Below are 25,961 nucleotides of genomic sequence, written 5' to 3'. Positions count from 1 at the left end.
CTGTACATTCTGTGTTTAATGTGTAATTCTGTGGGGGCGCCTGGGTGGCTCAGTCCGTTGAACGTTTGTTTGACTCTTGATTTTGGCTCAGGTCATGATCCCAGGGTCGTGGGATCAAGCCCCACATTGGGCTTTGCACTCAGTGTAGAGCATGCATGAGATTCTCTGTCTCTCCCCCTTCCGCCCCTGCCCCACTTGTGCACGTGCATATTCTCTCTCAAAAATAAAACAATAATAACAATTTCAATCTGTGAAGTCTTTTTTAAAATTTTATTTTAATGTTTATTTTTGAGAGAGAGAGAGAGAGAGAGAGAGAGACAGTGCAAGTAGGGGAGGGGCAGAGAGAGAGGGAGACACAGAATCTGAAGCAGGCTCCCGGCTCTCGGCTGTCAGCACAGAGCCCAACGCGGGGCTCGAACTCACGGTCTGTGAGATCATGACCTGAGCCAAAGTCGGACTTTTAACCAGCTGAGTCACGCAGCCTCCCCAACCTGTGAAGTCTTTAAAGACCTGTTTCTGTTGTAGTTTGCTTCCAAAGTCTAATTTCCCTGTGTGCTTATCTTTGACGGTGTACCAATCACTGTAACTTAAACTATTTGTTGAGTAATTTGAGAGTGAGGGGGCGCCTGGGTGGCGCAGTCGGTTAAGCGTCCGACTTCAGCCAGGTCACGATCTCGCGGTCCGGCTCTGGGCTGATGGCTCAGAGCCTGGAGCCTGTTTCCGATTCTGTGTCTCCCTCTCTCTCTCTGCCCCTCCCCCGTTCATGCTCTGTCTCTCTCTGTCCCAAAAATAAATAAACGTTGAAAAAAAAAAAAGTTTGAGAGTGAGGATGAAGTTGTTATCTTCCAAAGATTTTGTGTTTTCTTCTGATGGGTGGCTGGATCACTTTAAACCAAGTTGAAGGTCCCTGAAAGAGCCAGGTGATTCAAACCAAGCTTTCATTCCACGAGGGGAATGGTCTCCTTTGCCTTTTGCACTTCTTCCTTTGCATAGAAGCTCTGCAGTGTCTCCAGATTTCTGTATAACAGATCTTGTGGAATGACTCCTGTGTTCTTGTTTTTTGATGGTGATGAACTGAACATTTTTTCTGTCTTAGATTTTGAATTGCACATTCTTAGATCTCAAGGATTTTGGAGTTTTGTACTTTTGGCATTTTGTTTCCACACCATTCTGAAAATTTTCTTTTAAAATGCATTACTTTTGGGCTTCCTGGGTGACTCGGTTGGTTAAGCATCTGACTCGTGATTTCTGCCTAGGTCACGATCTCACAGTTTGTGAGATCAGTCCCCACACTGGGCTCTGCGCTGGCATCAAGGAGCCTGCTTGGGAATTTCTCTTTTTGCCCCTCCCCCTCTTGTGTTCTCTCTCTCTCTCTCTCTCTCTCTCTCTCTCTCTCTCAAAATAAATAAACGTTTTAAAAAAAATGCATTCCTGTGGGGCGCCTGGGTGGCTCAGTTGTTTAAGCATCCGACTTTGGTTCAGGTCATGATCTTGTGGTTTGTGAGTTCTAATCCCGTGTCAGGCTCTGTGCTGACAGCTCAGAGCCTGGAGCCTGCTTCAGGTTCTGTGTCTTCTGCTTTCTCTGCCCCTACCCCGCTTGCACTCTCTCTCAAAAAAAAATAAAGAAACATTAAAAAAATAATAATAAAAAAATGCATTACTTTCTGCTTCCTTTGGCCTACCTACCCAAACTAGAATGATAGAGTGGATTAGCATGGTTCCCAAGGGGAATTTTAGGCAAATTAGCGAGGCGTTGTGTGTTTTTGTAAAAAGAATAAAGTAAAAGACAAGCAGGCAGATTTTATCCAGTGTCCTTTAAAGGATCAGCATGGTTGATACTGTTTTATCAGACTCTTCTGAAGCTTTCATCAAACCACATCTCCCCTGAGTGTTCTTATCATTCCAGTGGATAAGTAAAGGGCCGCATGAAGCATTATTTTGGGTATCTTTCTTGCCTCCTTTAAAGTTTTTGTGCTGAAAAGAAGTTAGTGCCTAGCACTATTCAGTAGGTGGTGTTGTTGTTTTAATACGTAAAGTGTCTCATTTGTAGGCTTATTACACTTAATCAAAATCTGGCATTCGTTTTTTTTTCTTTTCTTTTTTTTTTTTTTTTTGAGAGAGAGTGAGCAGGGGCAGAGAGAGAGAGAGAGAGAGAGAGAGAGAGAGAGAGAGAGAATCTCAAGCAGGGCTCCACGCTTAGCACGGAGCCTGAGGTGGGCCTTGATCCCACAACCCTGGGCTCATGACCTGAGCTGAAATCAAGAGTCATCTAGATGCTCAATCGACTGAGCCACCCAGGCACCCCCAAACCTGGCATTCTTTACTCTAAAAACGAGTTGCCTTCTTCTGTGTCGGGGAGAAGCAAACAGGTGTCTTTTCTTGGTGACAGCACCACAGGGTTGCCTGACTGCTGCTGTACTTCGGTGTGCTCTAACCCAGCCCTTTTGGCCTCACTCCTCCCCTGCTTCCGGGAGCCCAAAAAGGACCATGATTCTTACTCTGTGGTTGCACTTTATGTTTTAGCGATGTTTAATCTAGTCTCCCTGGCTACAGTCCCTATTATAAACCATTTGTAGCCTGATAATCCTAAAACATGGGTTTATACAGAGAACTCAGTAAACATTCACTGTTCAGTGTCACTTCTCTGTTTAGAAATGGCTCGATGACTTCTCCTTATGTCCTGGTAACAACTATTTTATGGCAAATTGTCTACTGTGTTAGAATTTGACTTGCATATTTATGGATCTCAAGGATATTGAGATTGGAACACTTATTGTGTTCCAGACACTATGCAAACCCTTGCATTATCTCATTTATTCTTTAAAGCTACTTCTTGGGGATAAGTACAGATTATAGACTCCTTGAAAGTAGGGAACATTGCTGGAGCTCCAGTGTCTAGTCCAATGCCTTGTCCATAAGAGATACTCAGTACAGAGAAGCGTCCTATTTTACAGATGGAGGAACAGGGTCTGAAAGATTCAGCAACAAGTCACATATCTTAACCATCACCTCATACTGTCTCCCTAGATCAGATCCCTAAATCTGACACTCATGGCTCTTTTTTTTTTTTTTTTCTTTTTTTAAGTTTATTTATTTTGAGAGAGAGAGAGAGGCAGAGACAGAACCCCAAGCAGGCTCTGTGCTGTCAGTGCAGAGCCCAGTGTGGGGCTTGAACTCATGAACCATGAGATCATACCTAACGTGAGCCAGAACTGAGAGTTGGGTACTTAACCAACTGAGCCACCCATGCGCCCCCCAGTCACGGCTCTTAACCTGTCTTTCCATTTCTCCTCTCAATCCTCAAGGCGTCTGCTCAAGAGATACTTGATTCATTTGTCCAAAATGTACCTTATGTTTCCTCACCTCTGCACTTTTGCTTGTGCTATTTTTTGTACCTATTTTGGCTTCTCATTTTCCAAGGCCCAGTTTAAATTCCACCCCCTCAGTGAAGCTTTCCCTGAACAATCCGCTCTTTCTTCTCTGGCTCCCATGATACTTAATATCCAGATCAGTCCTTCGGGACATCTGTTACTCCCTGGGATGTTACCTCTTCAGAGAGGTAACACAGGTGGATTCTCCATTCATAGAGCTTTTATTTGATTTTCACTCTTTTGTATGTTTCCACACAGGTACTTATAGAATATGACCAACTGATCCATTTACGCAGTACTCCCGTAGCAACTGGTCCAAAATGAGTAAACAGTTGTTTTGCCCGTTAATCTCTCTTTTTTTAGACAGAGCTTCACTTCTTTTTTTTTTTTTTAAGTTTATTTTATTATTTATTTTGAGAGTGAAAGAGTGAGTTCAGGGGAGAGGCAGAGAGAGAGAGGAGAGAGAGACTCCCAAGCAGACTCTGCACTCACAGTGCAAAGCCCAGTGTGGAGCTCGAACCTACGAACCGTGAGATCATGACCTCAGCCGTAAATAAGAGTCCGACGCTTAACGGACTGAGCCACCCAGGCGCCCCTATTAATGTCTTTTAATAGAATTGCAGCATTGGCCAGATTTGCTCTAACTTGCCATTCTTTCTTGTCTCCCGCTTTTTGAGATAATCTTTCTCTCCCTGTGCCCAGCCCCTACTCAGTTAGTCCTGTGCTCCTTCTGTCATCCAGCCGTGAGCCAAAGCTTTTATGACCTCATGGCCCAGCAACCCATTCCTGCCCTGGCCAGCACCTTCACCATTTGCAGTTTGAGAGATGGCATTTTTTACCTAAATAAAAATAGGACTGGCTCTGGGAGAAGAAGGCTGTCCTCATCATCCTTCTCCATTTTAAACTCATCTTTGTAGATTTCATTAGATTTTTTTTTTTTTAATTAGAAAAGTAATATATTCAGATTGTACTAAGTCAAACTGTTTGGAGGTGAATATGAAACAGGTTAATTACCTCATGCTCTACTTCACCCCCAACTTTCTGAGGTAATCAACGTTAACAGCTTAACACTATTCCTAACACATCTGGGACACACACACACACACACACACACACACACACACACACACAGATGCAGACTCACAGGGTTGGGGATTTTTTTTTTTTTAACTTGGAATTTTAACTATGTCCATAAAGAGGATTTTTTTTTTTTAAAGAAAAAATTGGCTCTCCCAGTGCATATTACCTGCTTTTTCCCTTAGCACATGCACTCCTGCAGGTTGAGTGTGCATCGAGCGAAACGGTAGAGTCGTGATGAAGAGCGTGGGCTTTGGAGCCAAACTGTCTTTGAGTGTGAATTCCGAATCTTCACCTTATGAGCTGTGTGACCTTGGGCAGGTTTCTTAACCTCTAGCCTCAATTCCCGTCTCTGTCAAATGGTCATCTTGGTTGTAGAGGTTTCTGTGAAGGTTGTAGATGTGATATATTTGAAGTGTGGAGGGAGTGCCTGGGTGGCTTGGTTAAGCGTTCCAATTCTTGATGTCGGCTTAGGTCATGATCTCACAGTCTGTGAGATCAAGCCCCATGTCGGACTCTGTGCTGACTCTTGTGGAGCCTGCTTGGGATTCTCTCTCTCCTCTCTCTGCCCCTCCCCACCCCCTGCTTGCTGTCTCTTTCAAAAATAAATAAATAAAGATTTAAAAAAAATGTTTTTAAGTGTATAGAACAGTGCCTGGCTTATAGTAGGGACTGTGTTAGCTATTGTTATAATCTCACCATTCTTTTTATTTATTATTATTATTATTATTATTACTTTAATGTTTATTTATTTTGAAGGAGAGAGAGAACATGAGCAGGGGAGGGGCAGAGAGAGAGGGAGACAGAGAATCTGAAGACAAAGAATCTAGACTGTCAGCACAGAGCCCAACGCGGGGCTCGAACTCACGAACCATAAGATCATGACCTGAGCTGAAACCAAGAGTCCGATACTTAATTGACTGAGCCACCCAGGCAACCCTCACATTCTTTTTAAAAGCTGAAAAATACCGGGTACCTCCTCTGTGGGTGAGAATTCACATTGTCTCCATTTTCCCCCGCTAAACAAGGTTGTAGTAAACTTCCTTGTCTGCTTGCTTTTTTGTAATGGACTTTATTTCTACAGGATAGTGCCCCAAAAGTGGCACTACTGTGTCAAAGGGTGATTTTCATGATATAGCACAGTTACTTTCTGTGGTGTGATGGGAAATACATATTTGGTGTTTGTCCCCTGTTCTGGCACACAGCTCCTAAAACCCTTGGAATCTCCAGAGCGATAAGAATGACTAGCAGGTGGGGTGCCTGGGTGGCTCAATAGGTTGAACATCCGACTTTGAATTTTGGCTCAGGTCGTGATCTCTCAGTTCATGGGATTGAGCCCCGAGTTGGGCTCTGTGCCGACAGCAGAGTTAGCTGGGGATTCTCTGTCTCCTTCCCCTTCTGTTCCTCTCCCACTTGCACATGTGTGCGTGCATTCTCTCTCTCTCTCTCTCTGTCTCTCTCTGGAATAAATAAATTTTTAAAAAAAGAATGACTAGCATGCAAAAGAAATGTTTTTTAATGTTTGTTTGTTTATTTATTTATTTATTTATTTATTTATTTATTTATTTATTTTTGAGAGAGAGAGAGAGAGAGAGCGAACAGGGGAGGGGCAGGGAGAGAAACAGAGGCTCTGAAGTGGGCTCTGCACTGTTAGTGGAGAGCCTGATGTGAGGCTTGAACTCACAAAACTGTGAGATCGTGACCTGAGTTGAAGTTGGACACTTAACCGACGGAGCCACCCAGGTGCCCCCAAGAGAAATTTCTGTATGGCAATGAAGATGACTGATGGCTGGGGGCCCCTAGAGAGCTCCAGGATGGGGGCTTAGAACTTTAAGCTCTACCCCCAAACCTCTGAGAGAGGGGAGAGGAGAGGGGCTAGAGACTGAGTGAGTCACCAGTGGCCAATGACTTAATTAATCATGACTGCATAATGAAATCTCCATTAAACCCCTAAACGGTGGAGCTTTTCTTGGTGAATGGCAGGATGTTAGGCCCAGAGAAGGCGTGGGTACCTTGCCCCGTGCGTCTCTTCCATTTCGCTGCTCCGGAGCTGTACCCCCTATAATAGACAGCGTTAACAGTAAGTAAATCACGTTCCTGAGTTTGTGTGGCTATTGTTACAAATTATGGAAGCTGAGGGAAGGGGTTTAGGGTACCCCTGATTTATAGCCGGTTGGTCAGAAGTATGGGGGGCCTGGGAGTTGGGACTGGTGTTTGAAGTGGGGCACTCTTATGGGATTGAGCCCTTAAGCTGTGGGTCTGCCCTAACTCTGGTAGTTAGTGTCAGAATGGAATCCAGTTGTTGGTGTCTGGAGAATCGGGGAATGGGATTTTGGTTTTGGAAAACACCCTAGACTTTCCAAAAAGAGTGTCACCATTTACATTCCTAAATGCATAGCTTGGGAAGGCCTGTTGTAGATATTACTGGGTAAACTACGTGGAAAAGTGAGTACTTTATTTTATTTTATTTTTTTTAATTTACATCCAAGTTAGTTAGCATATAGCGCAACAATGATTTCAGGAGTAGATTCCTTAATGCCTCTTACTCATTTAGCCCATCCTCCCTCCCACAACCCCTCCAGTAACCTCTGTTTGTTCTCCATATTTAAGAGTCTCTTCTGTTGTGCCCCCTCCCTGTTTTTATATTATTTTTGCTTCCCTTCCCTTCTGTTCATCTGTTCTGTGTCTTAAAGTCCTCATGAGTGAAGTCATGATATTTGTCTTTCTCTGACTAATTTCACTTAGCATAATACCCTCTAGTTCCATCCACGTAGTTGCAAATGACAAGATTTCATTCTTTTTGATTGCCGAGTAATACTCCATCGTGTGTGTGTGTGTGTATATATATATATATATATATATATGTGTGTGTGTACCACATCTTCTTTATCCATTCATCCGTTGGTGGATATTTGGGCTCTTTCCATCCTTTGGCTATTGTTGATAGTGCTGCTGGAAACATGGGGGTACATGTGTCCCTTTGAAACAGCACACCTGTATCCCGTGGACAAATGCCTAGTAGTGCAATTGCTGCGTCATAGGATAGTTCTATTTTTAATTTTTTGAGGAACCTCCATACTGTTTCCAGAGTGGCTGCACCAGCTTGCATTCCCACCAACAATGCAAAAGAGGTCCTCTTTCTCCGCATCCTTGCCCACATCTGTTGTTGCCCGAGTTGTTAACGTTAGCCATTCTGACAGGTGTGAGGTGGTATCTCATTGTGGTTTTGGTTTGTATTTCCCTGATGATGAGTGATGTTGAGCATCTTTTCATGTGTCAGTTGGCCATCTGGATGTCTTAAAAGTGAGTACTTTTCAACTCTTTATCAAAGTGAATTTTTGAATCTAGACCGATAAAGACCGTAAAATGACAAACCCCTGTGTATCTAGCACATGGCCCCCAAATCATCAGAATACGGTCAGCACCGTGTTCACACCCCCCGTACTCTCACTTCCACCCCCTGTGTTATATTGAAAATCCTAAACATCATACTATTTTTCTTGTATACATGTTTCATAGAGTTTTTTTTTTAATTGTTGTAAGAACACTAAAAATGGGTTCCACAGATTTTTTTTTTTTTTAAGTAGGCTCAACGCCTAACTTGGGACTTGAACTAAAGACCTGAGAGTAAGAGTCACATGCTCTACCAGCTGAGCCACACAGATTTTTAAGTGCCCCATACAGTATTGTTAACTACTGGTACAGTGTTGTACGGCAGATCTCTTAGAGATTCTTCGTGTTGTCTGGCTGAAACTTTCCGCTCACCATGTCTCCTTCCCCCTGGAGGCTGCCAGCATCCTGCTCTCTGCTTCTGTGAGTCTATTTTAGACCCCTCACCGGAATCGAATCATGCGGTGTTTGCCCTCCTGGGACTGGTTTACTTCAGTTAGCACGACGTCCTCCTAATTCATCAGCCTTGCAGCATATGTCAGGGTTTCCTTCTTTGTCTTAAGGCCAAATAATATATTCCGCTATAGGTATATACCACATTTTCTTTATCCGTTCATCTGTTGATGGACCTGAAGGTCGTTTCCACACCTTGGGTAATGTGAATGAATGCTGCAGTCGACTTGGGAGTGCAGGTGTCTCTTCAAAATCCTGATTTCAGTTCTTTTGGTTAAGTGCCCAGAGGTAGGATTGCTGGATGATATGGTAGTTCTCTGTAAACGATAGGCTCTTAACACTATAACCACACCAAGGAAAACAAACAAGCAAACCCAAAACAGAACGTGTATTAGTATTATGTTTCTTTTTAATGCTGAATAATATTGCATTGTGTGGCTGTACCACATTTTATTTATGCGTTCATCAGTTAATGGTCGCTTGGCTACTGTTGAGTAACACTGCCGTGAATATCCATGACAAGTTTTGTGTGAGCCTGTTTTCATTCACACGGGACTTGTGGGACTGCCAAACTTTCCAATGTGGCTGCACCATTTTCTCTTCCCATCAGCAGTGTATGAGGGTTCCAGTTTCTCCACATCCTCACCAACACTCGTTATTGTTTATCTTCCTAGTATCTCTGTGGTTTTCATTTACACTTTCCTAATGGCTCATGACGTTGAGCATCTTTCCACGTGTTATTGACCACTGTGTATCTTCTTCTGAGAAATGTGTGCAGATCCTTTGCCGATTTTTTAATCTGGCTTTTTCTCTTTTCATTAGTGGGTTCTAAGAGTTCTTATATATATTCTGGATATGAGGCCTCATCAGATTTGGTATATGTGCTTGGCTGAAGAGCCAACGGGGCGAAGCTGCCAACTGCGGGATGGTGACTGAATGCCTCCAAATCCAGTGCGGAGAGCCTCTTGTCCTGGGAAACAGGGTGCAGCCAGACAGGGGCTGCTCCCTCGCCCGTCACACAATATATGTTCATGGAGAGCCTAGAGCTAAGCCATTTGTAGACAGCCCATTTGTGGGTTGGGGTTTCGTTCCCGGCAGAGCACCTCCCTCGCTGCAATCTACTGAAAGTCAGCCCTCGGCATAAGGGTTTCTAAACAGAAGTAGAAACAAACCAAAAAAAAGGTCTTATCACATATATGAATCGCAAATATTTCTCCCGTTCTGTGAATTGTTTTTTTTTTTTTACTTTCTTCGAATATTGCTTGCAGCTCAAGAGTTTTATATAATAAAACAATATAGTTCAATTTACATTTTTTTTCCTTGTTATGCTTCCTTTTGCGGTCCTATCTGAGAAACCATTTGCCTAATCAAATGAGTTCTGAGAGTTTTAGTTTTTAGCCCTTACTTACATTTAGGCCTGTGATACATTTTGAGTTAGTTTTCGTGTTTGGTGTGAGACAGGGCTCCAACTTCATTCTTTCCTTCGTGGACATCCACTTGTCCCAGCATTATTTATCAGAAAGACGACGCTTTCTTCATTGAATTGTCTTGTCGCCCATGAAAATCATTGGACTGTAAATGTAAAAATGTTTGTAACTGGACTTTGAATTCTTTTGATCTGTAGGTCTCTTCTTATGCCAGTGCCCCACAGTCGTGGTTCCTGCAGTTTGAAGTTTGTTTGCTAATTTTTACATGAAATGGGTTTCCCTGAACCTTAGAAGCACAGTTCACCAGCACGCTTTCTCTGGCTTCCTGGTTGTAGGGCTCCCTCTTCTGTTGCTCTCATGAAGTGTTCAAAAGTAGGGTTTCATGATTTCTGAGATCTGGTTCCATTTCTCCCTTCCGCTCTTTTGGGACCATCCCTTTCTTTTCTTCTTATACCCATGGCCTACTCAATTTGAAATCCTTCCCAACAGTTTATAATACAAAGGTATAAAAAGAAAAAAATTGGGGTCTGGCTCTGCTGTCCACAAGACCCCTCTTGACAGTTTTTACAAACGGATAGTGTACAAAAAATTTTAAAAAATTTAGGGGCGCCTGAGTGGCTCAGTTGGTTGAGCGTCTGACTTCAGCTTAGGTCATGATCTCACGGTTTGTGGGTTCAAGCCCCACATCGGGCTCTGTGCTGACAGCTCAGAGCCTGGAGTCTGCTTTGGATTCTGTGTCTCCCCCTCTCTATGCCCCTTCCCACTTACGCTCTGTCTGTGTCTCTCTCTCTCTCTCTCTCTCAAAAATAAATAAACATTAAAAAAAATAATAAAAAAATTTAAAACAAGAAAACGTGTACATACTTAGGGTCCTTCAATAGTTGAGTAAAGTGAAAGTATTCTTCCGTCCTCATCTATTAAGGTCTCAAGAAATTCCTTTCAGGAAAAACCTAGGTATACATTTGCCAGAGTATATACAGTTATTCTTAAAAGTATTTATTTATGGGGCACCCGGGTGGCTCAGTTGGGTAGATGTCCGACTCTTGATTTTGACTCAGATCTTGATCTCACAGTTTGTCAGTTTGAGCCCTATATTGGGCTCTGTGCTGACAGCATGGAGCCTGCTTGGGATTTCTCTCTCCCTCTCTCTCTGTTGCATGTGTGTGTGCGCGTGCGCGGTCTCTCTAAATAAATAAATAAATAAATAAATAAATAAATAAATAAATGTTTTAAAGAGCATTTGTTTATGCAGAATGTTTTTTAATTTTTTATTTAATATATAAAGGATGTTTTAAAATTGGGAATATGTGTCAGCTGAAGAATATTACCACTTTATTTATTTATTTATTTATTAAGTTATTTATTTTGAGAGAGAGACGTAGCTGGGGAGGGAGAGGGAGGGAGGGAGAAAGAATCCTCAGCAGGCTCCTCACTGTCAGCGCGGAGCCTGATACCAGAACCTGATGAGATCATGACCTGAGCTGAAACCAAGAGTCAGAGGCCTAACCGGCTGAGCCGCCCAGGCATCCCAAGCCCCCGTTCTTGATAGACAGGATTTCTGTACAGTTTGGGGAAGGAACCCAGGCTTCTTGTATAATTATTAATCCCATTCGTGGATTCTGTGTTTAAATAACTCCTGGTTGTATGGTCCCATCTCCCAGCAGTGCTTAGAAAGGCTGCTTTTGGTTACGGTGTCTCAGAGGACTTCTAGTTCAGGAACACTGGTAACTCTGATGCCTTGAGGGTACATACCTTCTCTGTCTGCAAGTATTTTCCTGTCAGGTAAAATGCCTGGTCCTTGAGGATAGGAAATAGTCTCTTCTTCTGTGTATTAGTGCTCCGAGACATCTCTCCTGGCTGCCGGACCGACTGCCTGAGGAATGCTGACCTTGCTTCTGGGACCTGTGTTTATTCCCTCCAGGGGAGCCGGGAAGCGGGACGGAAAGTGATACTTCTCCAGACTTCCACAATCAGGAAAATGAGCCCAGCCAGGAGGACCCTGAGGATCTGGATGGATCTGTGCAGGGAGTGAAGCCTCAGAAGGCTGCTTCTTCTACTTCCTCAGGGAGTCATCACAGCAGCCATAAAAAACGAAAGAATAAAAACCGGCACAGGTCAGTGGCAGGGGCCTCCCCTCCCCGCCTGCCCCTGCCCCCCTGCCCCCCCTGCCCACCCCCCCAGCCCCTCCAGCCTCCGTGACCATTGCTGTTAAGGGTCTGTACCAGAGAGAATTCTTTGGGATTGGTGCCCTCTTTGTGTTGCAGATGGGGAGAGATTGCTTTGATCCAAATGAAATAGAAGTGTTCTCCAGTGGAGGAATTGGTGGGCATTTAGAGTAACCATGAAGGAAGACATCCTTCCCACTGTTCTAGTGTAGAAGAATGGCATTCTATGAAAACTTTGTTTAATGCGGTGAATTTGGCATCCTTTTAGAAGGGCAAAAGGGGAAGTAGAAATGGAATGTGTGTAATAGTCTTTGGAAAATGCCACGAGTACATGTCGGGAAGCTGGAAAAGTGGAGAAAGTCTTCTGCTCTTAATCCTGGTCCCTGCCTACAGTTATTCGCTTGTGGATGGAGAGAGCTGATCTGACATGCCTTTTTTCTCTTTAAATACAAGTTTTTTGATTCCTTGTGATTTGTTATGTATCTCTCTAATATGCTGATTTCAGATATCAGAGAGGAGTAGTATAAAGTCTGTAAGATATGAGAGTGCCTTTCTAGATAATGTGTGTCCGCTGTGTATGTGGGGTGGGGGTTGTCTTTTGGTTTCTTTTGTTTTTACAGTGTGTAATGAGATAGGTATGACATCAGTGGACAGAGAGGTCAGGTGTCATCCAGAGAAGATTTTAGCATTCACTCTGCCTGGCACTATTAACTCAGATAATTGGAAATTAAACAGTTGTACTCAGAGAGGGTAATGGCATAGTTTCTAGAAGAATCTTGCCCTGACCTCAAACCTTCTTCTGGGAGGCATGAAAACCAGGTATCCACAGGCTGGCTTTTGTCCTGCTCCTCTTGGGAGCCTGCATATATGTGTGTGTGTGGATGTATACATAGATAGATAGGTAGATAGATAGATAGATGTGTGTGTGTGTGTGTGTGTGTGTGTATATATATATATATATATATATATATATATACACACACACACATATATACACATATATATGTATGTATATATACATATGTATGTATATACATATATGTATGTATATATGTATGTATGTATATATATATACACACACATACATATATATGTGTGTGTATGTGTGTATATATATTTAATGTTTTTATTTATTTTTGAGAGACAGAGACAGAGTACGAGTAGGGGAAGAGCAGAGAGAGAGGAAGACACAGAATCTGAAGCAGCTCCAGGCTCTGAGCTGTCAGCACAGAGCCCGACTCAGGGCTGGAACTCATGGGATCATGACCTGAAGGGAAGTGGACCGCTTAACTGGCTGAACCACCCAGGCGCCCCAGGAGGCTGCACATTGAGAGGAAAGGGGAAGGGCAAGGAGGGCGGAGCTCCCTGTGCTCCAGTGTGCTTCTGGGCTGGCTTGTTCCACAGACGTGTAGGATGTTCCTTCACACGCACCCAAGGCATTCGCGTTGTTAGCTTCGTGGTTATGGCACATGGGGATAATGTAGAATGAACTTAAACTGGTTTAAGCCTCCTAGGCATCAATAGATTCTTTAATTCTTTTAAAAATTTTCCTTGTCAATGGTGGTGGTGGTTTTTAGACTGCAGAAATAGTATTTCCTCCAAATGGTGACTCAAGACTGCTGCTCAGCACTTTCCTGCAAACCAAAAATCACTATGCCAATCTCGTAACTGCAGTAACAAATAGCAAAAATTGCTTATCTTTTTTTGTGTGTAGGTTATAGGCTATATAATCACTGTGGTAGGACTAACCCTAACTGATCACAAACAGTAGCAGGGAACCATAATCTTTTTTTTCTTTTGTTTAAGAGAGCACGTGAGTGGGGGAGGGGTGGAACAAGGGGCAGGGGGAGAGAGAGTGAGAATCTTAAGCAGGCTCCACGCTCAGTGCAGAGCCTGATGCGGGGTGTGATCCCATGTCCCTGGGATCATGACCTGAGCAGAAATCAAGAGTCAGGCGCTCAACCGACTGAGCCCCCCGGGCCTCCCCCCACCCCCCCGAACCATGCTCAAAATATTTTTTTAAATTGTCAAGATAATTGTCATGCTCTGTGTTGCTTTTATTAAATTTACTCCAGTGTCATTTTAAAGTAATTACTCTTTTCCTATTTCACAGTGTCCTGAGTAGGGGGAACATTCCTTGAAAGTTTCTGGATGTTTCTTCCATTTGTGGTACAGTAGATAGCTACTGTTTATTATAGGTAATCCTTCCCTTTGAAAAAAAAATTTTTTTTAATGTTTTATTTATTTTTGAGACAGAGAGAGACAGAGCATGAGCAGGGGAGGGGCAGAGAGAGAGGGAGACACAGAATCTGAAGCAGGCTCCAGGCTCCGAGCCAACAGCCCAGAGCCTAACGCGGGGCTTGAACTCACGAACCCTGAGATCATGACCTGAGCCGAAGTCGGATGCTTAACCGACTGGTGCCCCAATCCTTCCCTTTTTTTAATGCCATGATCAGCTGACCGATAAAAGGGAATTAAGCATGAACTTAACTTTCCTCCTGCAGGCTTCTAGTACTAGTAGATTTCCATAGAAACAGCATTTCTTCCTGCCATTTTTATAAATACTAGGATTTATAAAGATCTTCGATGTTAGTTATTGCTTTCACAAATGACATTTTCTGTCTGGAAAGCTGGAGCCTTTTGTCACCCGCCTGATGTGGTATCTGGCCAGCCTCCTCCCTTTGGTGTAGGCGCTTACCTGCCCCAAGGGAGCAGAGTGGAGCTGATTTGCCTTCTTTCTGTGTAAACAGGTTCAGTGCACTGCAGTGGCATCTCAGTGGCCAGTTAAAGTTCTCAGATTTCTGCCATCTTTGGTCAGGAAGTGTCCAGACCCCTTGCCCCCTGACTGATGTCTCTCCTAGTGGGCACGGGGCTGGGGCTGGAGTGCTTTTTGTTTGTACACATTTGAACTTTTGCACCCCGAACGGTACTTGTATCTCCCCCGCAATGTGCCACCCCCCCCCCCACCTATTTAGATGAAGTCAGTTGTAAATTATTTCAGCAAATGCCTGAGTACCCACTGTGTGCCAGGCCTTATTTAGTGCTGAGTAAAGCAAAGTGGAAATAAATATGGAACTTGAGCAAAAAGGAATAACTTTTGGATTTGTCCTCCTTAGGAATATGAACATTTATCAAATAATGTTTAGCGTTCACAGATGATCACCCTGTTCTGAATTCTTATATTTTACAGGGTATCTGAACAATAAGTCCCAGCGGCTGTAAGGAAGAAAGTTGCAATAATAACTTACAGCTGTTCTTACAGGTCTTTACTAATATACAAAACCCTAGAATTCTTCCAGGTAGCTTGCGAAGTTTTCATTAGGTGGGTACAGTCTACTTTAATTTGCGAACAAAATTAAATTAGGCCGAGAGTTAGGTTGTTGATAGTTCCTGGTTGGTACACCGTGTACCCTTTCCCAGATGCCGTAAGTGACACGGTTGCATAAGGGATACCGAAGTTATGCTTTCTTCCAGCTTCACTCTTGCAAACATGGGCTAGGAGGAAAATACAGCATTTTGCATATTGTTCCAGCACCTACCTACGGTGTAAAAGGTGTTACAACAGCCAAGGAGCCGGTGTCATGCTCAGGGTTCATGTTTGCCTTGGAGGTCTGCCCGGACCGTGGTCTGTTAGCAGCGATGGCCTACACAGCCTCCTCCCCTTCACCGTTCCCTTGCAGATCCCCGAGGCTTGGGGGCTTGGGGAGATCGGCTCTCCTTTGTTTTAGTAGGGGGGGCCGTCGGTTTGGGTGTTCGAAGTCCTGGCCCTGACAGGGACAGTTAGCTGTCATCGCCAGTTCAGGGGCAAAGCAGGCCTAGCACTGAGGTGATTCGTTTGACCCTGGGCCTCTAGGATGAATGCTGTAGAAAGAGGACCGTGTTCCCCAGACATGCCTCCAACATAGAACTTGAGTTCAAAGTTGCAAAATGCTTTCTTTTTAAAAATGTATGATGTTTTTATCTCTTATGTTGGTCAAAGTATATTGTGCTGAATTGTTAGTACTGTCTTCCAAGCACCTTTCATTGTATGACTAAACCCTTCTTTCTCTATTTCTTCTAATGCCCTATTTATATTCTTCATGACAATTAAATATTTTACAAGTTCTAACTCTGAGTCTGGCAGCTAATAGAGGGCCTGCAGTTACCTCGTTTCCTAATGAAATAACTTTTCCTTTCATAGTCTGCTCTGATACAAAATCCAGGAGGGAAGGGACTCTCCCAACCACAAAATCTTGGGTGCTTTGATGTTTGAAACTTTATCGCTTAAGATTCTGAAAGCTGATTTTGTTTCTACAAATCTTGCTAGGGTGGCTAATCGACTAATTTATTCAATTAGTATATTAATTTCTATTGCTTTCTTCCTTTCAAATGCTGCCCCTCAGCCCGTCTGGCATGTTTGATTATGACTTTGAGTAAGTTTGATTTGAATTAGTATTTGTGCTGTGTTGTTTAGTGTGTAGAGACCGATATGCCTTTTTGAGACCTTTCTAACCCATAGTTTATCTGTTCAATTGTAGGTATGTATATTAGGTTAGGCTGGGAAGTTTTTTTTAAAAACAGAAAAACGTGATGGAGGTAACATTTTATTTAATAACTTAAGCAAAATTAAGTAAACTTCACTCTTATGCATTTTAATTTCTTTAAAAGTAGATAACCTTTACTTTTAATTCACATTTAAATTGATTTTCTGGCTTTGCTTTGTAAGGAGATTAATAGTTTAAGATCTTGATATTTTGCTTTGGAAAGACTTAAAAATTGAAATTTGTTTAATTTCTTTTGTGTTTCCTGTCCAGAAATACAAACTCCTAGTCTCTTTCCTGTTCTTAATCATTATGTGTCTCAGTGATTATCAGTGATAGAGTTACAGAGCTAACACATTAACGTAGAGCATGCCCTCTTAATCCAATCTCTTTAACGCCTAGTTTTGAATAGTTTTAAAATGATACGGCTTTCGTAACTGCTGTATATTTCTTTTTGTCATCTAAGTCTGCCTTGCGGCAAGAGTATCTGCTTATGTTTTTAAATACTTGCTCAATAATATCTGGGTAAACAACTAAATGTGACATAGTCTAATGAAGAATGTGGATTTTACTTAACCAAATAGTCTTTGTTATAGCTTGTGCCCTATGCAGTAGCTGATTCCTGGCCCCTTTTTCTGTAAATTAAAATGCAAATATCTTTTATCTTTTCTATCACAGGATTGATCTGAAGTTAAACAAAAAACCACGAGCTGTAAGTATCAGCCAGACCATTTCAGAGAGACTGGTGATTTTGTAGATGATTAGAACCATGTGTTTGTCCTCAGAGCCCGAGTGCTCCTGCATGAGCGCGCGCGCGCGCTCTCTCTCTCTCTCTCTCTCTCTCTCTCTCTCTCTCTCTCTCGTCTCTCTTGTCTCTCTCGGGTTGCAGCTCTCATTTTGAAGGCCGGGGTGTCCATTTGGGTACACTTCAACTTGTAGATGTTACTTTCTTTTGTATTTTGGGTAGAGAAAGGGGTCACACATTTTTCCTGAAGAGAAAGTCCCTTTGATTAAAGAATGAATTACTACTAGGATTTTTTTTTTCTTTCTTTCTTTCTCTGATTGGTGAGCTCGGGGGGCCTGATAAGGGCAGCATTGATGTTTCGGTCCCTCTCTGGACTTGGAAGACAGGCCATTTTCAGATGTGAAGTGTTGTCTGTTACATTTGAAGTAGAATATTTGGCTACAGAGCAACCCCCTAGCAGGGTTCTTTATGGGTGAGGTTTTTTTTGTTGTTTTTTTTTTTCCCCTAGGTTCAAACTGATGTTCTACTGAGTGTAAGTTGGGACTTTGTTTTTCTCTCTTTAGGACTATTAGAAGACTCATTAGTGCAGAAGCTTCCAGGCTATAGAGCCCTGCTTCCCTCCTCCGACCTCACAAAGATAAATATCCCTCACCTGAGCGTGCGGCCACCCACCTCTGCTTTCCCAGACCCAGTGCCTGTGACTCTGAATAGTTTGTTCTGAACCGTGGTGACAAGTCATTTCTGTAAGACCACATTGGATCATTTACTTTGTGTCATTTTTGGTAACAGAACAGCAAGAAGACCAAGACGTGGTTACAATTCCAGCAAGTTGCTAACTGTGCGTTTTTCCCTTCTTGGAATGAGTGTCTCCCCCCCCCCCCCCCCAACTGGCTGGCACCAGCTTCTTCGTCTGTGATACCCATTGAGACATGTTCTCCGGTTTTGTTTTATGCCGAAAGTAGAACATAGGTCACATTTCAGAGGGAGGCTGTAAATATCTGGCATTTTCCTATTTGGTTTGTGTTTTATTATTTTTCTATTGTTTTTACCATCTTCTTTTCTTTTGGGACTTTTTGTAATGCCGTTGTACAGCTCATACCTTCCTGCTGGCATATCTGATCATCCGCTTCGCACAGTTGCCACTATTTTTAACAGAGAATGATCTGGTTTACCATAAATAAGATGGGAAACGTGGCTCTGTGTTTTTTTTGCAGGGGAAAGGTAAAGAGTGTTTATTTAATAATTACCTATCTTAAATCTTTCTGCGTTGGAAGCAGTTTCATGTTCAAGGAACAGGAAAAGCTGAAAGACCTAAGTTTAAATCAATCCTTTTAAAATATTTTTATTCTTTTATATAAATAAAATTTCACAGGTGTTGACTTCTCATGCTTTACTTTTAAACCTGAGATTGTTTTTTCACTTATTTTATTTATTCATATCATGCCTGATGGAAATTTCTTTCATTCTCCATTTTTCTCTCTTTGCTGGTATCTGCCTGATTAAACGTTGCTCTAAAGATCATTAAGGCATATGGAAAGGCTCTCAGTTGCACCCAAAGCCAGTAACGTATGGAGTTCTTGAGCAGAGTGAAAGATAGGATCCGCGAGAGCCAGCGATGCCCGGCAGACCCCCTTCCTCACCGGGCCGGCCAGGCTGAGGATCTTGCCGATTTGTTGAACTGTCACCTGCCTCTTGAGTGGTGCTCTACCTCGGCTGCTCACTGGAATCACCTGGAGAGCTTAAAGACCTACCGATGCCTGGGCCCTCCCCCCACCAGAGACTCTGACTGGGGTGCAGTCTAGTTTTGGGGCTTTCCTTCCAAAGAGTTCCTGGGATTCTGATAAGAAGCCAGGTTGCGAACCACTGCATTAGGAGTGTTTGATTGAAATCCTATGTTGCGAATCAGTCTGTGGGATAAGATTTGGGGCCCCACCTTTCCTTTGATGCTGTTTAGTCATAGTCCTTGATTTATGCCCATATCTTTGTTAGAAAAAATATGTTCCATTGTGATAATATTGGTAGAGCTGAATACGGATGGCATCTGTTATCAGAATGAGTCTACCTTGTCGGATGTGCAAACGCTTTCAGTCTTGTTCTCAAATAAACTTTTTTTTTTTTGACTCTGTGACTAATTAGATGTCTTTGGCTATGTCTTTGGTAAGAGGACTCCGGTGTCTGCATTTTTAAGAAAATAGTTTCTTATATTTAGATTGTTCCTTAAAAAAAGAAAGAAACAACTGTAAAACTGAAAACGATGGGAACCAGAAGCTTTCTCTGTCCTTCTTTGTCACTTTCTCCCTTTCCCAGAAGAGAGGAGTGGGGGTTCCTACAGTTTCCATGATCCCAAGGAAAAGCACACAGCAAACCTGAAAATATTTCTGACTCTCTGACATTTGCTGGAGATCTAGTCGGATTGCACTTAAAAAGATGTATTATTTAACAGCATACTTGGGGCGCCTGGGTGGCCCAGTCGGTTAGGCTTCCGGCTTCGGCTCAGGTCATGATCTCACAGTTTGTGGGTTCGAGCCCTGCATCAGGCTCTGTGCTGACAGCTCGGAGCCTGGAGCCTGCTTCGGATTCTGTGCCGCCCTCTCTCTCTCTTCCCCTCCACTCGCCCTCTCTCTCTTTCTCTGAAAAATAAATCAACAGTTAAAATTAAAAAAAAAAAAAAGTAAATAAATAAAAGCATACCCCTGTATGTGAATACACATGTGTGTGTATAATCATGGTTAGAAGTAGGCTGCTTGCTTTATACTTCTTTTCTCTATAAAGTTTTAATCATTGATTAGGGGACCTGCCAGTTGTCCTGAAAGCTGGCCACAGACCGAAGATATTTACGTCCCGAGAGACTGCTTGTGTCTTTAGATTGGGGAGATTTAGGAAAGAAACCCAAGAGATCCCGCTTACCGTGCTTGTGATGTTTGTAACTTTGCTTATTAACTAAGTTTGTCCACAAACATCCATTGGGCCGATGACCTCGGAACCGGAACAGCTGCCAGGAGCCCTGAGAGGGGCTTCCTTCCGGACAGGTCTTCACCAGGTTACTTGGGTTTGGAAAGGTATTTTGCCTTAGGCCTTTAGCCTTCTCATGTCCACATCGGGAAGAGATTGTCCTTCGCTCCTTTTGGTAGTTATGAGACATTTTAAAACACCCAGGCACTTGGTAGTTGTATTTTCTGTCTTCTCCTGGAAGGGAGGTGTCTGTACAGAGCTCCCTAGGGAGTCTCAAGTATGCTCTTCCAGGGGCTGAGGAAATAGTTTGTTGAAACTCAAAATGTTCTCGGGGCGCCTGGGTGGCTCAGTCGGTTGAGCGTCAGACTTCAGCTCAGGTCATGATCTCAACAGTTCGTGCGTTCGAGCCCCACGTCGGGCTCTGTGCTGACAGCTTGGAGCTTGGATCCTGCTTCAGATTCTGTGCTTCCCTCTCTCTCTGCCCCAACCCACTCGCATTCTGTCTCTTTCTCTCTCAAAAACAAATAAACATTAAAAAAAAATTAAAAAAAAAAAAAAAAGAAAGAAACTCAAAATGTTCTCAAAAGCATCTGACCCTACAAGTTGAAGATGGAGAGCAGGGACAACCCACCAAGTGAAAGCTCGGAAGCTCTTCTGGGGGAGGGGCCGAGGGAAACGCCGTAAGTTCGGATCCGGCCCATACAAGCTGAGCGTAGGTTTTTCAGAGCTGCTGTATGTGTCTTGGGTGCCTTTCCAGTGCTTGCACAAATTGAGCCTTGGGGTGCTCTAGAATACTCCGTTAAGTAGTCTATAGAGAGTATTGTCGATATCTCGACCCGTGCGGTGAATAAGGGCATTGAAATAAATATTAAAATGGCCAAACTTTGAAAGGAGTAAATACGCTGTTTTGAAACACGCTGTGAGCTAGTTGTTCTGCTTTTATTCCTGACTGCTCTGCGTCTCAGCCTCACTCCAAATGACTGAGGCATTAATTACTACATGTAGAAGTTCACCTCTGAAGCCCGACTCCAGGGCCACTGCCCTGGCGCAGTGTGGAGAGAGAGAGAGCGGCCTTGTGCTTCTTTGTACACAGTGACTTCTCCCAGATTGGTGTCCTCCTCAGTGCCCGGGGAAGGTGGTGTGCATGGAAGACGCGGAGAGAGTCGGAAGGAATTGGGAGTCTCATTCCTGTGTTAATGTAAATGTTCTCATGTCTGAATTTTCTAAATGGGAAGCTTCATGATTTGAAACCGCTTTCACTTTGCTTCAAAAACTGCTTCTGCAGGGGCGCCTGGGTCGGCTCAGTCGGTTGGGCGGCTGACTTCAGCTCAGGTCGTGATCTCGGGGTTCGTTGGTTTGAGCCGCACATCGGGCTCTGTGCTGACAGCTGGGAGCGGGGAGCCTGCTTCGGATCCTGTGTCTCCCTCTCTCTCCCCCCTCCCCCACTTGCACTCTTTCTCCCTCTCTCAAAAATAAATAAAACGTTGAAACAAGTTAAGAAAAAAGAAATTGCTTCTGCAGAGTGAAGGTTCTCACTGCTAAGACAGCCGGTGGTATGGATTCTGATCCCCACTTCAGCTCAGGGTGGTGGTCCCCAGGAAGGAGGGTACGGAGGATGGCTCATGGCAGGTGGGAAGAACATATCGGGCCTTCAATTTGTATCCATTTTCTGGCTCAGCCTGTTTTGGTTCTCTGAATGTGTTGTGATACAGTCTCTGTAAATACTCATTAGTACATGTAGATAATTCACAAATGTTCAGTTGAACCGCAAGCAGTCGCTGGCATTCAACCGTTTTGATCTTCAGAATGGGCAATTGTCATGTTTTAACAACACGCACACGTTGTGCTCTAAGTGTTGACTGTTCGTGTACTAGAATAAACTTTAGAGGACCCCCCCCCCCCGCCCCGCCCGGGCCAAAATAACCCTCTTCAGATCCCCACCCCCACCCCCATAACTTACTTCTGTACCTTCCTCAGGCTTTAAAATATTTCATTTGAATAAGTAACACATGCAAACGACATACATTCAAATAGGGCTGGAGTAGGGTCAAGGAAAAAAGTCAGTCCACCTGTCCCTCAGCGACTAGTTGTGCTTCCCAGAGGCCGTTCATTGCGTGTCCTCCCAAAGGAGTTTATTCGCACACACGCATGTGGCTTTTACAAAAATGGTGGTGTACGTTTTTGATCTAGTAACCCAGCTTGGAAAGTGTTCTGTAAATGCAGCCGCCTCCCTTCTGTCGGCTACTTCACATTCCTTTATATGCTTACACCAAAATTTATGTAACGGGTCTTCTGATGGCATGAATGCTCTTTTCCCTCTTTTGCCATTTCGGGCAGTATCATGGCGCCTTCGGCTTTGCAAATAGGATTCTTAGCAGTGGGATTGCTGAGCTGTAGAGAATGTACCGAGGGGTTAAAACACGGATCTCAACTGTGATTTTTATCGCCCCAATCACTTTTGAAATGTGAATGCTTTGTTTTTCTCCCTTTCCTTATTCCTCCAGTTCCTGAGGATTTTTCTTGGGTTGTTACCCATAGCAGTTGGAATTTTCTGGAGCTTCCCGTTTTGTAGAAGGCGTGACCGACGTCTGGTGCCGCTTTGCCAGGTGGAGCTGCAGACACCATTAAGAATTCCCATTTTGGGGGCACCTGGCTGGCTTAGTTGGTAGAACTGACTTTCGATCTCAGGGTCATGAGTTCAAGCCCCGCATTGGGCGTAGAGCTTACATTAAAAAAAAAAAAAAAAAGAGGGGCACCTGGGTGGCTCAGCAGTTGAGCGTCTAACTTCAGGTCATGATCTCACGGTTCGTGAGTTCAAGCCTCACATCTGGCTCACTGCTGTCTGTCAGCGCAGAGCCCGCTTAGGATCCTCTGTCCCCCTCTCTCTGCCCCTCCCCCACTTGCATTCTCCCAAAAATAAGTGTTACCAAAAAAAAAAAAATGTATTAAAAAAAAAAAAAGAATTCCCATTTTTGCCTTAGCACTCTCCATATTATTCTCTTTAAATTCTTGTTTTCAGATCCTATTGGAGATGCTTGTCTCTTGGCATTTCGTTCAGGCCAGTGCTGGTGGCTGGGAGGGCTGAGCCGCCCCCTGCTGCACAGACAGTCATACCAGGAGGTGCCAGCAGGTGGCAGGCAGAGCACCATAAGCACCCCTGGCCTTCAGTGGGGCTCTTTTCTGGACAGCAGCCAGAATCTGAGCCGCTGGACCCTTCCCAGACCCAGCAACATGCCGGAGTCAGTGTGGGTTGCTATGGGTTGCCTGATCCTTTTCTTCCACCTTTGCAGCCATTTCTTACATGGGCAGACAACTTGAGATGGCCAGCCGCTGCCTTGAGATGGGCTCCAGGAAGCCACATCCTAGGAGGACAGCCTGAGGCCTCCTCCCCATCCAGGAACTAGCTGGAAGGATTTACATATCCTGGCCTGGGATGGCTTGAGTTTCCTTAATTGCAGGGCTTTCCTTCCTGTCTTTTTCAGCCAAATCTCCCACACCCTTCCCTTGAACAAGGAGGTCCCCTGAACAGGCACTTACTCACTGCTCTTAACTCCACCCACTCTGCTCTGGTCTAGGGGGAAGAAAATGAGCCAGAAATTTGAGAAGCCCCAGAGAAAGAGTGCTAGGATCCTGAGACTGCCTTGTTTGTGGGCAGGAGCCCCCAGGGGACCAGGAGCCCCCAAGGGACCAGCCGGGCCTGGGGCTTGGGCTGGTGGCTCCACCACCCTCCCCACACCCACCTCCTAGATTTGTGTTTCACTGGGTCCCAGTTTCTCTGATGGAGGCCTGCCCACCCCCTCCTTCTGGGCTGGGGGCCCTGCCCTTCTCTGTAGGGGAGGGGACATGAGGGAAGGAAGTGGCAACTGCATGGTCAGCGGTGGCCTCTTCTCAGCCACTGCCCCACGCCACCCTGAGGGAGACCAACAATGTTCCAGGTGCTAGCAGTCTCAGGGGTGGGCGACCTGGGAGAACCAGCTACTCCCCTGGAGCCTCAGAGCTCTCCTGCTCCTGGTTGAAGTTCCCCAGCTCTTCGGGGACCACTGGGTGTTCCTCAGGCTAACAAAGTGGGATGGGGGCAGAGTGGGCAGGGACTCTCATCCGTTGGGGGCCAGGTCATTCTCTGCCAGGGAGGCCAAGGTTTCTGGAGTCACCCTGTGCCCCCAGCAGGGTTAACCCGCATTGAGACAGCTGGCAAGGAGACTCAGGGCCTGGCCCCTGCTGGAAAGAGCCCCAGGGTGAGGTGGGGGATGTGTGGGAGGGGGTTCGGGAAGGGCTGGCAGGAGGCCATGCACCAGGAGCTCCCCAGGATCATTTCCCAACAGGGCAAGGATTTGCATACTCACTGGTTTCCCCACCAGCTTCTCAGCTTCTAGAACCAGGAAGGCAGAGGAGGAAAGGGCACGCGGGGCAGCCACCTGAGTCTGATCCTCTCCACGCCTCGGTGGCTTGAACTTCTGTCTCAGGATCAGTTCCTGCCCTGGCACCCTCTCCTTCCCACGAGCCTGTGGGAACCTTACAACTCTTTTGTGAGGCAAGCCAGGGAGCTGAGGGAAGTGAGGGCGACCCAGGGCCACACGGCCAGGACTTTTCCCTCTCAGGCTGGCACCACACCAACTGAGGTATCCTCTTGTCAGTCTAGAGAGATGCAGGGATCCTTGTGTCCCTTTTACAGGTGGGAACACTGAGGCCTTGTGAGGAAAGGTGCCTCAGCGGGCAGGGCAGGAGGTGGCGTGGAGCTTTGCAGTGACAGCCCAAGTCATGGGAAAGAAACATCCTGGGCATCGGGCCTGGCTGCCAGATTGAGAAAGAGGCCCTGGACAGGGCAGCTCCAAGCCCCGGATGGCTGGCACAGCCAAGCTGGGTGCAAGTGCAGGCCGTCAGGGCCCTGGACTCACTCAACCCTCGCCGGAGCCTAGACTCGGCTGGCACCTGCCTCATGGGCTCTGCTGTCCTTGGTGCCGGTCAATGAGACAGCAGGGCCAGGCACAGCCTCTAGACATTAGCCACCCCCGGTCTAGCCCCGTTGCCTGCGGCCACCGGCCTGTAGGACCCTTCCCCCATCCCTCAAAACACAAGCAGCAGCTTCCTGTTCCATACAAAGCAACAGAGGCCCATAAAAAAGCCTTTTATTCTGGAATACAGTACTTGATGGGAAGAAAGTATTTTATAAATAAGGCAATGACATTTCTTTGTGCAGATAAAACCTTCGAAGGAGGCTGGAAGCAATGGGCACGGGGCGCCTTGAAGAGCAGGTGTGGAGGCTTCGAGATAATGTTTGCTGAGATCCTTCCCACCTTGCGCCTGGGTTCCTGCCCAGTGCAGGCTTCTGAAGAATGTTCAGGGTGAAGAACGAAGCGGGGGCCTAATGTGCAGGGAGATCGCCAGTGTAGCATTTTCCTCCACTTGCTGCACAGCTGTTCTGTGCTAGAACAGTTTCTAAAAAAAATACAGATACTATAAAAGCTTCATAAAGTACAAATTAGGTGAGATGTTCAAATATAGAATTATTAAAACTGTATTTTTCCATTTTGCCCTGTTGATGGTGTTTGGGGATGATTTGACAGCCCCACTTTTCACTTAAATATTTAACATTCCGGGTGCCTGGGTGGCTCAGTCGGTTAAGCGTCCAACTTCAGCTCAGGTCATGATGTCACGGCCCGTGGGCTCAAGCCCCGCATCGGGGCTCTCTGCTGACAGCTCAGAGCCCAGAGCCTGTTTCAGATTCTGTGTCTCTTTCTCTGCCCCTCCTCCACTGGCGCTCTCACTCTCTCAAAAATAAACTTTAAAAATTTTTTAAAAACATAAAAGATTTAACATTTATATCTCATTTATCCATCTGGGGGAGAAAAAAAAGAAAAAAT

The 25,961-nt window shown here is 44.8% G+C and overlaps 1 protein-coding gene across 5 annotated transcripts in view; it reads left to right on the top strand.

Annotated features, from left to right (window-relative positions):
* MEAF6 (MYST/Esa1 associated factor 6) overlaps positions 1-25,475 on the top strand; it is a 33,723-nt gene extending 8,248 nt beyond the window's left edge. The window contains exons 5-8 of one of the 5 annotated variants that reach the window (XR_003420273.2): positions 11,640-11,832; positions 16,401-16,458; positions 17,082-17,115; positions 17,712-19,268. Coding sequence is in view for 4 of the 5 variants with exons in the window: in XM_027059627.2 (XP_026915428.1) it covers positions 11,640-11,832; positions 16,266-16,295; positions 17,082-17,115; positions 17,712-17,720 (266 nt within the window). In the remaining variant the exon portion in view is untranslated. Of the gene's footprint in view, positions 1-11,639; positions 11,833-11,982; positions 12,789-16,265; positions 16,296-16,400; positions 16,459-17,081; positions 17,116-17,711; positions 19,269-25,297 lie in introns of those variants that run through there. The other 4 variants (XM_027059627.2, XM_027059628.2, XM_053211592.1 and 1 more) reach the window with 4 other exon arrangements.
* The last annotated feature ends 486 nt before the right edge of the window (positions 25,476-25,961 follow it).

This window comes from Acinonyx jubatus, chromosome C1 (genome assembly GCF_027475565.1).
Source record: "Acinonyx jubatus isolate Ajub_Pintada_27869175 chromosome C1, VMU_Ajub_asm_v1.0, whole genome shotgun sequence".
NCBI lineage: Eukaryota > Metazoa > Chordata > Mammalia > Carnivora > Felidae > Acinonyx > Acinonyx jubatus.
The sequence above is the reverse complement of the archived record's forward strand: the minus strand, read 5'-3'. Positions and strand labels throughout refer to the sequence as shown.